At 43.9% G+C, this 12,831-nt stretch overlaps 1 protein-coding gene across 1 annotated transcript in view; it reads left to right on the plus strand.

Moving 5' to 3' along the window:
• Nucleotides 1–10,314: 10,314 nt before the first annotated feature.
• LOC129711185 (unconventional myosin-If-like) overlaps nt 10,315–12,831 on the plus strand; it is a 70,647-nt gene continuing 68,130 nt past the window's right edge. The window contains exon 1 of the mRNA XM_055658646.1: nt 10,315–10,796. Within this exon, the coding sequence (XP_055514621.1) occupies nt 10,794–10,796 (3 nt within the window). The 5' untranslated portion in view covers nt 10,315–10,793. The remainder of the gene's footprint in view (nt 10,797–12,831) is intronic.

A 12,831-nucleotide genomic window follows, 5' to 3' on the forward strand; every position in this document is an offset into this window, starting at 1 on the left:
AGTACAGAGAGGTTTGGAATTGAGACCAGAAGGTCGGACAGGGAGAACGGAAGATGTTGGAGGGCATGGGTCTTCTCAGCTCTGCGAGCAAGATCCAAACATCTAAGCAAACCATTGAACTGTAAGTGACATCAGGCGCTTCATGGAGAGGAGATAGATGAATGTGGGAGCAGTGAACTGCAGAGCAGGCAGACAAGCCCAGCAGGTAAAACTAGGTACATCCTCCACTCCAGAGATAGGAACAAAATAAGATAAGCCAACAAATTTCCATTAGAAACGAGGAACTCCAATGTGGGTTTAAAATAAAACCGTGCTGGAGTAACTCAGCAGGTCAGGCAGCATCTCTGGAGTACATGGATAGATGATGTTTTGGGTTGGGACTCTTGTGATTATCACAGATGGATGACTGATTATACACAGGAGGATTATAGTACCTGAAGTTGTTTCGTGATGTTTGTTATTTCTTGGTTTTTTTTCCTCTTTTTCTATTCTGTGATGTTCCCAGGCTAGTCTGCCAAACACATCTCCTGCTCTACATGCTGCAAATACCACAAGTTTTGTCTGCTTTCTTGTGGGCCTGTTCCACTTAGGCGATTTTTTTTGGCAACTATCATAGTCGTAACAGATCGCCGAAAAAACGGCAACTGGACATTGGGCCTGTCCCATTTAGGCGATTTTTTTTTTTTAGGCGACTACCAGCGAATATGGCATTAATTCACCAAAGACAACATCGGCGACAACCTAGGTCACGTATCGACCACCGACAATACCCTATGACATTCTGGCAACTGCCTACATTAACCTGATGACAACCTACGACAGCATCTACATCAAGCTACGCTCATTTGGCATCAAACCCAAGGCTGCCACTGTCTCCGAAAAATTTTCAACCAGAAAGATGCTACGACTCTGGGCGACTGAGGAGACAACTCACGACCATACAGGCAACACCCCGGCGACCATGTGACGACCGCATAGTCTCCTGTAGTCGCCCAAGTGGGACATGCCCATTGCTATCTTAACAGCTCCCATTCAGCCATTGGCCAGATAACCTGGTTACCCTATCACAGACATCCCCACCCTCCCTGCAATTTAACAAGCATCTTTTGTCTCCTTCCCAGTTCTGATTAAGTGTCTTTGGCCTGAAATTGTTACTCTGTTTCTCATCCCCCATATGCAGCATGACCTACTGAGTATTTCCAGCAATTTCTGTTTTTACTTTGTGTGTGTGTGTGCAGAAAATGTTTCCACTTCTGGGGGAATCTGGAACTGGGGTTTGCTGAATGAAAATAAGAGATCACCACTTAAGACTGAGACAAGGTGATTATATATTATCATGAGTCTTTGGATTTCAGCCTCAAAGGACGTTCTTTAAACTTTATATTTCTTGTTTTTCAGATTGTGTGCATAGATATCAGATTAGTTAATTACTGAAATCAGTCACTTGTAAAAATGCTAAAATGAAAATATCAAATGTGGATTGAATTAGTCATCTGTGGAGTTTTTTTTATAGTAAAGTATGTCATTTCCTATGAGCTGTACAAACATTTGGACACTTCATTTGGCTGCACACTGCCATATAAGGGCAGAATATATTGACCGCAGCAAAAACAAAGCCTTGCAAAAAATATTATAACAAGCGGAGTGTTTAAACAAGGTGCATGACCCACATGTGACCTTTCACAGGTTTCTGCTAGATTAAAATTTCTTCTGAACAAATTCCTAGCAAATCATTTTTTTTAAGTTCTCAGTGGAATCTAATCTCAAATGTTTCATCACACTCTGCTTTTCAAATTCTTTCACAACCTTGGCCTTTCATGGTTCTATAATTATCCCAAGCAGATCAACATATTGAGAAATCCTGACCTGACACATCACCTGCTGATTCCTCCACAGAAGGTACACAAGATGCTGGAGAAACTCAGAGGGTGCAGCAGCATCTATGGAGTGAAGGAAATGGGCAATGTTTCAGGCCGAAACGGGCATTTCTCCACAGATGCTGCCTTGTAACCCGCTGAGTTACTCAGGCACGTTGTGTTTTGCCCAGGATCCTGGCATCTGCAATTCCTTGTGTTTACGCTGAAATATTTGATGTTTTGAAATGTTTGTCCTCTTAAGTGGCCCCAATTCAAATTACTACGTCATGGATCTTTCCCTCGAATTTCCTCCCTAATCTTCCCTACACTTTTCCTCCGTTGATGTGTCTAAAGACTCTCTCTGTAATCACTTATGGAACTTCTGTGTCAATTCTATTAAATAATACATCTGTTAATTACCTTAGATGGTTGTTCACATTGAGAGTATTATGCAAGCATAAACTTTCAGTGACGCAGCAGAGGAGGAGATCATCTGCCTCCCTGTGCCTGAGCCAAATTCTGGAGATTGGGTGACTTGTACATTGCTGTGGCAAACCAATTTTATGCAGCACAGTTGACACACAGGAGATCTTTTCAAGTTACATTAGCTTGCCATTCCTACCATGCAGGTATATTCCAGCCTACTTTATCCCCTCCTAGTATTGGTTTATTATTGTCATGTGTATCAAAATACAGGGAAAAACTTTGAGTGCTATCCAGTCAAATCATTCCATACACGAGTACAATCGAGCGTGTTTTCAGTTTGGTTTTTTTTTGACACCATATCCTTGCTGTATTTTCTTTTATCTAATGCTTGATATCCCTTGAAATCGAGAGTTTCTTGAACTACTCTTCTTTACCTTTTGAAGAACAATTTTCCTCCATCTAGGTAACCACTACTTAGTACAATCCCACTCTACACAATTTCTCACAAAAGGTGAACCCACATCCCTGCATCCAGTCAGTGAATCTTTGATGCAATCTTTCTCAGGTAGGTACAATTTGAGATCAAACTGTCGAGGTAAAGTCTCACAAAAGCCGTGCATTATTGCAATGAGACTTCCTTCCTCCACAAACAGATTCTCATTATAAAGCGCAATAAATAAATCTCTGGATAAACTGAGTAGGTCAGGCAGCATTTGTGAAGGAAGATGAACACTTTTATTTCTTTTGGGCCCCTTCTTCAGACAGAATCTGACAATGAGTCTGCTACGAAAAGATGATGTATTTGCTTAAAAATCATATCAAATGTTCTTTACACTGCAAGTTTACTGTGCAATGTTAAAACCACACTCAATGGCCCACTGCACTGAACTTCAAAAGGAAGATCAACAAATATGAGAAGCAAATCAGACCAATTCAGTTCCACTGCTTGATAATGAGAGTCAAGAGCATCTTATTGTCATATGTTCCAGATAGAACAATGAAATTCTTACTTGCAGCAGCACAACAGAATATGTAAACATAGTACACTGTAAACAATATAATAAATTCGAAGAAAAAGTTTTAAAAAATCAATACTCATATCCATATATATATGTATTGTACAAAATTACATACACTATTACTGCTTGTTTGTTTCTAATGTCTACACACATACAGTATATGTATGTATGTGTGTGTGTGCACATAACAAACAAACAAGCAGTAATAGTGTATGTAGTTCAGAGCTTATTTGGAGGTTGCAGTGTTTAATAGCCCAATGGCTATAGGGAAGAAGCTGTTCCTGAACCTGGATGTTACAGTTTTCAGGCTTCTGTACCTTCCTCCCGATGGCAGGGGTGAAATGAGTGTGTGGTTGGGGTGGTGTTGGTCTCCGATGATGCTCGCTGCCTCTTCGTTACATCCCTTTGATGGTGGAGTGGTCAGAATCCATGATGGACTGAGCAGTGTTCACAACTTTTTGCAATCTTCTTCCCTCCTGCGCATTCAAGTTGCACCCAGACAATGTACTCTCCACTGTACACCTGTAGAAGTTCAAGAGAATCCTCTCTGACATACCAAATCTCTGCAATTTTCTAGGGAAGTAGAGGCATTGTTGGGCTTTCTTTATAATAGCATCACTGTGTTGGGTCCAGGAAACGGTGGTGTCATTGGCAAACTTGAAGATGAAGTTCACACTGTCTGGCTACACTGTCGTAAGTATAGAGTGAGTAGAGCAAGGGGGCTGAGCCCACAGCCTTGAGGTGCTCCCGTACTGATTGTTATTGTGGAAGAAGTGTTTTTGCCATTTTGAACAGGATCCAGTTGCAGAGAGATGCGCAGAGAGCCAGTTCTTTAAGCTTGGTAACAAGCTAGATTATGGTATTGAACACCAAGCTGTAGTCTATAACAAACTGCCTGATGTATGTGATTTTATTGTCCAAATGGTCCAGTGCAGAGTGGAGAGCCAGTGAGATTGCATTCTCCATTGATCTATTGTGGCTGTAGGCAAATTGTAATGGGTGAAGGTTGTAATTGAGGTAGGAGTTGGTATGCGCATAACCAACCTCTCAAAGCACTTGTGTCAGAAGGAACTGCAGATGCTGGAGAGAAGGAATGGGTGACGTTTTGGGTCTGAAGAAAGGTCTCGACCCAAAATTTCTTCTCTCCAGAGATGCTGCCTGTCCCACTGAGTTACTCCAGCATTTTGAGTCTATCTTCTCTCAAAGCACTTCATCATCGCAGAAGTTAGTGCCAGGGGAAAGAGGCCTGTTCCGTGTGATGTTCTTCATGAAGGTAGAAACATGGCTATCAAAATATAAAATACTGGAAATCTGAAACAAAAATAGAAAATCCTAGGTCCAGTCCATACGTCAGGCAGCATCTGTTAAGAAAGGCTACTGATGTGCTGTGTTCTCTGAACAACATTCTTATAGCAATGCTAATGCTATCAAACGCAGCTCTGCGATAATCACCTTCCCACTAGCTCTGGACCTCTGTATTTAACAGCCACAGATGCATTAATTCAATAACTTTAACATCCGTGTTGGCCATGAACAGAAAAGGGGTTGACAGAAAGGCTGTCTTTCTTACAGTGATCATTCATGCTACTGTTCCCTCACAAAACTTTATCTCACTGTGGATTTCCTGTACAGAATCATGTGGGCCAATACAACCTCAAGAGTCAAGAGAGTTTATTGTCGTGTGTCCCAGATAGGACAATGAAATTCTTGCATTGTTACACAGAACCTACACAGGAACAGCCACATTGAGGCTTGATCCTGCGACCATGCTAAAGCTAGTAACAACTGAGCAGTGTGGCCTAAAGCACTGTCTTATATTGTGTGCAGAGACTGTGTCTGCAATGCAAATTCGCTGAAGGTTTTGAGGAAGTTGCTTGTTTGCCTAGACTTTCAGAAGGTCTTCAATGAATCATGTAAAGTGACTGCACAGAATGGAAACTTATGATATCACTAGGTACTTCGTAATCAGTACCAATTTGCGCAGTTTCAGTTAACAAATAATGTTCAGCCTTGTGACTGCCTTAAATGGAATCTGAACATCTTCAGCAAAAGCAGCATGTATTACTGCTATCTAATGTGTTCTGGAAGGTTCCACCACAGCTAGGGTGTGATAGCCAACTAGTTCTTCAGCTCCAAGTGATGTGTGGAGAGTTCCCAAGGACTGGTCATTATCTTGTTACTGTTCACCATCCTCCATAATAATAACAAGGCTGGGGCATGCAGCACAGATTTAGAGGTGATTCAATGAAGTTCAATGTGGTCAGATAGGCATAGAGTCATACAGCATGGAAACTGGCCCTCCAGCCCAACTCGTCCATGCTGACCAGTCTCACCTTAACGTTAGGTTGCATCAGTTCGAAAAACCCATCATGAGTAGTCTGGAAAGGACAGAAAGTGCTGGAGTAACTCACCAGATCAATAGGCCTTGGTGAAATGAGCGCAAATATTCAGTGAAATGGTCATTTAGTCTACACTTGGCCTTGCCAATGTACAGGACATCTCTACATGAGTATTCGGGAGGTTAGATTGTACTCACCCCAGAGAAATGTGAATCCCTGAGGAACTTCCCCATCTGGTGTGGTGGGCACTGAACCTCTCCATGCCTTTCGGAGGCATTTGGACAAGTGTAATGTGAATGCCTTTACATCCAAACTGTTACCATTCCCGAATGTAGATTGCTTGGAGAGAGATCTATTACACTTTGAGATTTGTTTTAAGTGAGTTACCATTTACATCTGTGTCCGATGATTCCTACTGGTGATTGTTTTTGAATGGTTAGATTCTAGAGAATATTTTCAACCACTCATATCTGGGCATGACTGGGAATAATTAACACTCACCACTTTCTAGGGAAGTTGACCTTCAGGTTCTATTCAGTGTGATTGCCCAACTCTTTAAAAACATAATCCAACATCTTGTTCACAATTTATGGCAAAATATGCTTTAAACAATTAGAGGACAGCAATAATATTCCAACCATAACTTATCTATTTATAATTTATACATTACACTTGCTTCCTGTGTATTAAAACTAGTGAATCGTCTACAATTCCCGGTCCATCACAGGTATTCCCCACCATCAAAGTGATATACAGGAAGGCAGCTATTTTTAACAATGACCCACACACCCTGACCAAGCTTTCATCTCAGGAAGGAGGCAAATGAGATTAAGAACCGTCATCTCCAGGTTCAACAACCCTACCTCAGCACTGAACTAATGTGGATTTTGAACTACTAAGGTTGCACTAAATAGTTTGGCTTGCATTATTATGCCCTGGTTTACCGAGAATAACTGCATGTTTGTATATTCCTGTTTCTTGTATATTTATTTATTGTGTTGTTGCGTTTTATGTGCCCATAAAGCTGCATCAAGTAAGAATGCCACTGTTCTGGTCCCCAGGTACATGTGAGAATTAAACACTCCTGACTCTGAAATTTGTCCATAAGTGGACCGAGAAAATAAATCAACAATAATAATTAATATGTCATGGCAAATAACTGCAGATGCTGGTTTACCAAAGAAAAACAAAGACTTGGAGCAACTCAGCGGGTCAGGCAACATCTATGGAGAACATAGATTGGTGTTTTTAAAGAATCTTGTTTTATTTCATTGAAACAGCTTTGGCTTTGAAACATCAGCTCTTCTATTCTCGCCGTTTACGTCCTCTTATTTCTGAGCCGTCTTATCCTTCCAGTAGCTGCAGGTTTATATGGAATGGGAAGAAGCGGTTTAATCAATATTGGTATTTCCAACACTTCCAGCAGAGGGCGATGAAGCCCACACTTGAATTCACACCGTGGCCTTCAACATCAGTGTGGAGCAGTGGGAACCAAAGATAGGTGGGAACTGATGCTCCAGATACAGATTGAATCAAGACTCTGCACCTGATCCGCGCCTAATGGAGACAGTCTAACTCTGTCTTAGTGGTCGGTTTGGGCAAATGGATTTATCGTACTGAAATTAACAGCGTGATATATATTAACCCAAGCAACAGTGTGTACAACTTTCATTTGTATCCAGGTGGACATCTCTCTTCCCGAGCAATAATATTGTCACATTTTGCACAGTCATTTTTTTAATGCTTCCTAATCCATTCACCTGCCCACTGGAAAGACCCAGAGAGCTCGTCCACCACTGATTCATTTCTTCAACACTCTCCCAGGATTGTACTCTACACATTCACTGCTGTTTTGCAGCAATATCTCGATATCAATTCCATTAATAGTTTCATTCCTTTAAACCCATGTTATTTTAACATCAACAGTTCAATTAAAAAAAAAAGTATTACAATTTTAGTTTCCATCATCTTAATAATCTGTAAAAGACTGTCCTAAATTTGTTTTGTTTTTTTAATCAGCAGCTAATGGATTCCAGAGACGAAAGAGACAGCAGATGCTGACTCTTGAGCAAACAAAACAATGTGCTGGAGGAACTCAGCGGGCCAGGCAGCACCTGTAGCTCGTTGCTCTTTAGCTAATGGACTACAACTTGCCAGGACTATTTATGGGGCAGCGGCCGTTGCCGAGCCCAGTGGTTCCCAACCTTTTTTAGCTCATGCCCCCCTTGAGATCTTTTAAATTTTCTGTGCCCCCCGCCGCCCCCGCCCGACATTATTAGCGGGAAAAAAGTACTTCAATATTATAATACCTTCCATAAAAATATCAGTGTCTATTAATTGCACTATATTCTCTTTTATTCTATTCCACAAACATCAAAAATATTTCAACTACATAGATTTAAATTTAGGAGGCTCTGTGGCCCCCCTCATTGAACCTGTGGCCCCCTAAATCCCAACACGTTTTCTGTGGCCCCCCTGAAATTTGCCATGGCCCCTTTGGGCCAAGGTTGGGAATCACTGGACTAGACTAACTGGCACAAGGGTTGAAGTTACGGTTTGGCCTCGCACATTGAAGTTACTGGTCGGTCCATCGCGTGAGGTCGTCGAGCCGGTAAACAGGCGAACAACAGCGAGGGTGGAGGTGGCTGTGTGGGTCCCATCACACAGTTAGAATACAGGAGGGAAAGAAAGGGAAGAAACATTTTAAGAAATAAAATTAGGTTTTTTTAAATCCAAATAAAACTACAAACAGAACGGATAAAAGCTCACATATTTCGTGTCTAATTTTGAAACCATGGCAACAGTTCATCTGAAAATGATATTTACATTGAAATTACGGACTTTCGGTGGTGAGATTTGCAAGCAGAATGTTTGAAGAACTGTTGGCCAAAACGGGGAACTGATGAGCGGAAATCAAAGCCACGGTCAAGCATATTCTTCCCAACATTGGAAATCGGGCCCTGCTGCAACATTCGCACATCTCCAGGGTGAAGATGGAGGTGGCCGCCTCAGTACAACTTTGCAAAAGTAGAAACGGCAGATTAACAAAATAGTGCCAGAAACGGGCGGAAAAGCAAATGGAACATGTTCAATGGGAAGCAAATCATTAGAAGGACAGCAACCCAGGCCAGAGGAGAAAGGGGATTCAGAGGGTTACAGTTCAGAGGATAGAACATTCCAAAGTATGACTGCTGCTCAGACCAAAACTGTAAACAAGTCGAGAGCCTTATTCAGAGCCGATAAGTCGCCTATTCCTTTCCCCCAGAGATGCTGCCTGTCCCGCTGGGTTACTCCAGCATTCGCGTCTACCTTCGATTTAAACCAGCATCTGCTGTTCTTTCCTACACACCTGTAGTTCTTCTTCTTCTTGCGTATGTCGTGCACAGCCTAAAGTTGTTGGACAACTTGTTCTATTTGATCTTATTTGGTTGTGCACGCCGGTTGATTGCATTCATCGAAACAGGGCGGACCACGTGAAGGTTGCAATCTCCCACCCCATCTGTAGTTCCTTCCTACACAAAAGGATATACAAGCAAGGAGGGTGCCACAGCTGTGGATGAGATTGACCAAGGCAGCACAGCGCCAGAGGCATCGGTTCAGTTATGACCTCAGGTGTCGGCTGTATGGAGTTTGCACGTTTTCCCTGTGACCGCTTTGGTTTCCACCGAGTGTTCTTAGTTTTCACCCACATCCCAAAGACGTGAAAGTTGCAAGATTAGAGTCAGAGGTAGAGTCATGCAGCACAGAATCAGGCCCTTCGGCCCAACGTTCACGTCGACCAAGATGGTCTACACCAGTCCTGTTTACCCGCGTTTGGCTCATAGCCCTCCAAACCTTTCCCATCCGTGAATGTTGAACTCTTGGTCACTGGTCATCTTGTGCCTCGGTGAATATCTTAATTGGCGGGGGATTGGCATCAGGGTGGAATTGGTGCAAATGGAGGCTTGATAGCAAAGATTAAAGAGGAGTTCCTCTAGTATCTTTGCTTGATAGTTAGTGCGAACTCATTAGGCGAAGGGCCTGGTTTCATTCAGTGCGACTTTGAGTTGCGCCTTTGTTAGTTCGGGGTAGACGTGCAGAGAATCTCTCCACGTTGCAGAACCTAAAACTGGGAAGGGGGTTATCTTGATATATTGGGTAATATTGATATAACGGGACGGGGTTATTGATCCGTGATAGTCACTGATTTTGTCAACACGGAAGTCAACGCGAAGAATGGCTTCTGTCGGAGAGTAGTTACAACGCCGACGCTGCCAGCACAGGAAGTGGTGGGGAGGAATAGATTAGATCGTTTCAAAAGGAAATTAAATTAATTCATAATAAACTGAGGTGAAGTGGAAAGAATAGGGGGATATCACAATGGACATAGTCGGGCTGAACGGCCGGGCGTTCTAAATTGAATGAAATTTCGTTCAAACCTTGTCTGGTTGAATGACAATAAAAGGCATTCTATTCTATTCCTATTTGAGTCCAGCTACTTGCTGCCTTCTCTGTGTCTGGGTTTGTCAAGCAGTTCAGGGTGGTTCAGTTTCGGTGTCACCTGCTCAGTAGAAGTTATCGCCCAGAGACGGTTTCAGGTTACCGCCTGTAGCACTGGGCGGCCGCGCACAAAGGTGGCGACGGTGATGGGACAGGCTGGGGCCAACACTTGTCCATTGTGGACTCCACGCTGTGAGCTGCGCTGAATTCTGTGGGGGTGGGGGCTTGTTGCTGGCCAGGGTCGACAGAACATGTTCATTTCCACTACAATTTATACTGGGGAAATGAGAGTATAAGGCGCGTGATGAAGATGTGCTTGAAACTACAGTCTTGTATCTGATGTCTCGTCTACTCCTGCCCCGTGTTGCTCACTTTGTCATCAGTATCCGTTACATGCCCCTCTCCCCTCCCTCCAGCCGACCTGTTGGCGGTGACTCTTCATTAGAGAGCAGCAGTTTGAACAGAATTGCCGTCGGATCTGTCAATCGGACGGTAATTGGAGCTGAGAGGAGGAAGTGGTGAGGTGCGACAGTCGCTGGCGGGACGCCGCGGGGCCAGGAGGAATGAGAGAGCACTGCCAGACAGTAAATGTCCAGTTAGACAAGGCCGGCCCTTTGGGAAGCTTCGAGCGATTGCGGGACGGTGGCAACAACCCGTGAGAGCAGCGCCGGACAATGGTGAGTTGTTGCCACAGTTCTGCGTGTGGGTCGGCACTTCTCTCTCGCCTGGGACCAGACCAGACCCAGTACTGGGACTGTGACTCGGGTTGTCCCGGTCCCCGGGAGGAGAGTTTTACAACTTGTCGGTGTAACTTTTGCCAATGCTACAGATGACCCAACGGTTCTGAACAGAAGCTGCTGTTCTCCGACCGTTATTGCAGTTGTTTTGTGTTTGCAGCTTAGTCATATACACAGGAAACAGGTCCTTCGGGCCAACTCGTCCATGCCGACCGAGATCCCCAACTCAGCTGACCCCATTTACTCGCGTTTGGCCCATGTCCCTCTGGACCTTTCCCATCCACGTACCCGTACAAATGTCCATTACATGTTGTACCTGCCTCTACCACTTCCTCTGTCAGCTGATTCCCTGTACTCGCCATCCTCTGTGTGGAAATGTTGCCCTCGGGTTCCTAATACATCTTTCTTCTTTCCCTCTCGCGTTAACCTTATGGCCTCTGGGTCTTGATTCCTCACTCTGGGGAAAAGACTGTGAATTCACCCTATCTGTGCCCCATCTTGATCTGACACCTTGTCCTGTCCCTGGGGGAAACATAACCTGGATTTGGGAAGGGTTTGTGTTGTTTCCACTGCAAGCTTGAGATTTCAGCCACAGTAGTTAAATTGAAGTGATTTTTATTGTGGAAAATGGGAACCCTTGACTCATCTGACCAGAGTCTTGTTCTGAACATTGCCGGCTGTTGATGACACAGGAGCCCTGATTCAGCCACGCCCTGGTTAAGAGGTTTACCCATAACCATTGTCAAAATTACAGGGGAGGAGTCGGCAGATTAAAACACAAGGACTGCTGATCTACCCCCACACCAATCCCAAACCCTTAATGTCCAGCAACATGTCGATCTCTGTTTAGGATGAGCTCTGTGACCTCGCCTCTGGGGTGGAGAATTTCAAAGAATCACCTCACCCCCAGATGAAGAACATTTTCCTCCAATTCTAGATGATCTTTCCCTTATCCCAGTCCTGGGCTCCTCAGCCTGGGAACACCCAAGCAAAACACAAAGTGTTAGAGTAACTCGACGGGTCAGGCACAATCTGTGGAGGGAATGGACAGATGATGTTTCGGGTTGGGACCTTTCGTCAACCCGTTGCCTCCATAGATATTGCTTAATCAGCTGAGTTCTTCCAGCGCTTTGTATTTTGCTTAAGATTCCTGCACCTGCAGTTTCTTGTGTCGCTCTCTGAGCTTCCTTCCTACATCCAGCTTGTTGAGCCCCGTAGGGATTTGACGTTTCACTGAGAGTGAGTTCCTCTAAACTCAATGGAATAGAAGGGAAGAAAGAGACAGGAAACAGTCAGCAGGGCTGGCAGCACCTGAAGGAAAGAAACTGTGTTATGGTTCAGGACAAGGAGTCTTCATCAAAACAGGAACAGTAATAGAACAAATATGTCAAGTTCCAGAGAAGGGGGGTTTGGAGCGTACGGAAGGAACATAGGTGATAGGCAGGGACCAATGTTGTCAAGGCACCAAGTCCCTTAAAAACTAGTAGTCGGAGTTAGAAAAGAAAAGAGAAACAAATTGAACCAGAGAGGTTTGTCTGCATCTGTGTAGAAAGGTCAAAGTAGTTATCTGAGATTGGGGTGAATCTAATGTTAAATTCTATGGGCTGTGCTTTACGCAATCGAATAATGAGCTGGTATTTGAGCTTCCACTGAGAATTGTTGGAGGACAGAGAGAGAGAGAGAGAGTCATTGAGTTATCGAAAACAGGTTCAGACCTCTCATGCCAAACTCATCCTTGCCAAACAAGAGGTGGCAACATGATGGAGAATTCAAGTGATGGGTGACTTGCAGCTCGCAGTCATTCCTGTGGACTGAGTGGAGGTGTCTACAAAGAGGCCACCAGGTTCAAGGCAACCACTTCATGTGGAAGGACTGATTGGATCACCAGGAGGTGGGAAGGGATGAGGTGACGGGCTCGATGATGAATGGGAAAGGATCATGAGGGTTTGGTGAAGATGGAAGAGGGACCCATGAA

Source organism: Leucoraja erinacea, chromosome 29 (genome assembly GCF_028641065.1).
Source record: "Leucoraja erinacea ecotype New England chromosome 29, Leri_hhj_1, whole genome shotgun sequence".
Lineage (NCBI taxonomy): Eukaryota > Metazoa > Chordata > Chondrichthyes > Rajiformes > Rajidae > Leucoraja > Leucoraja erinaceus.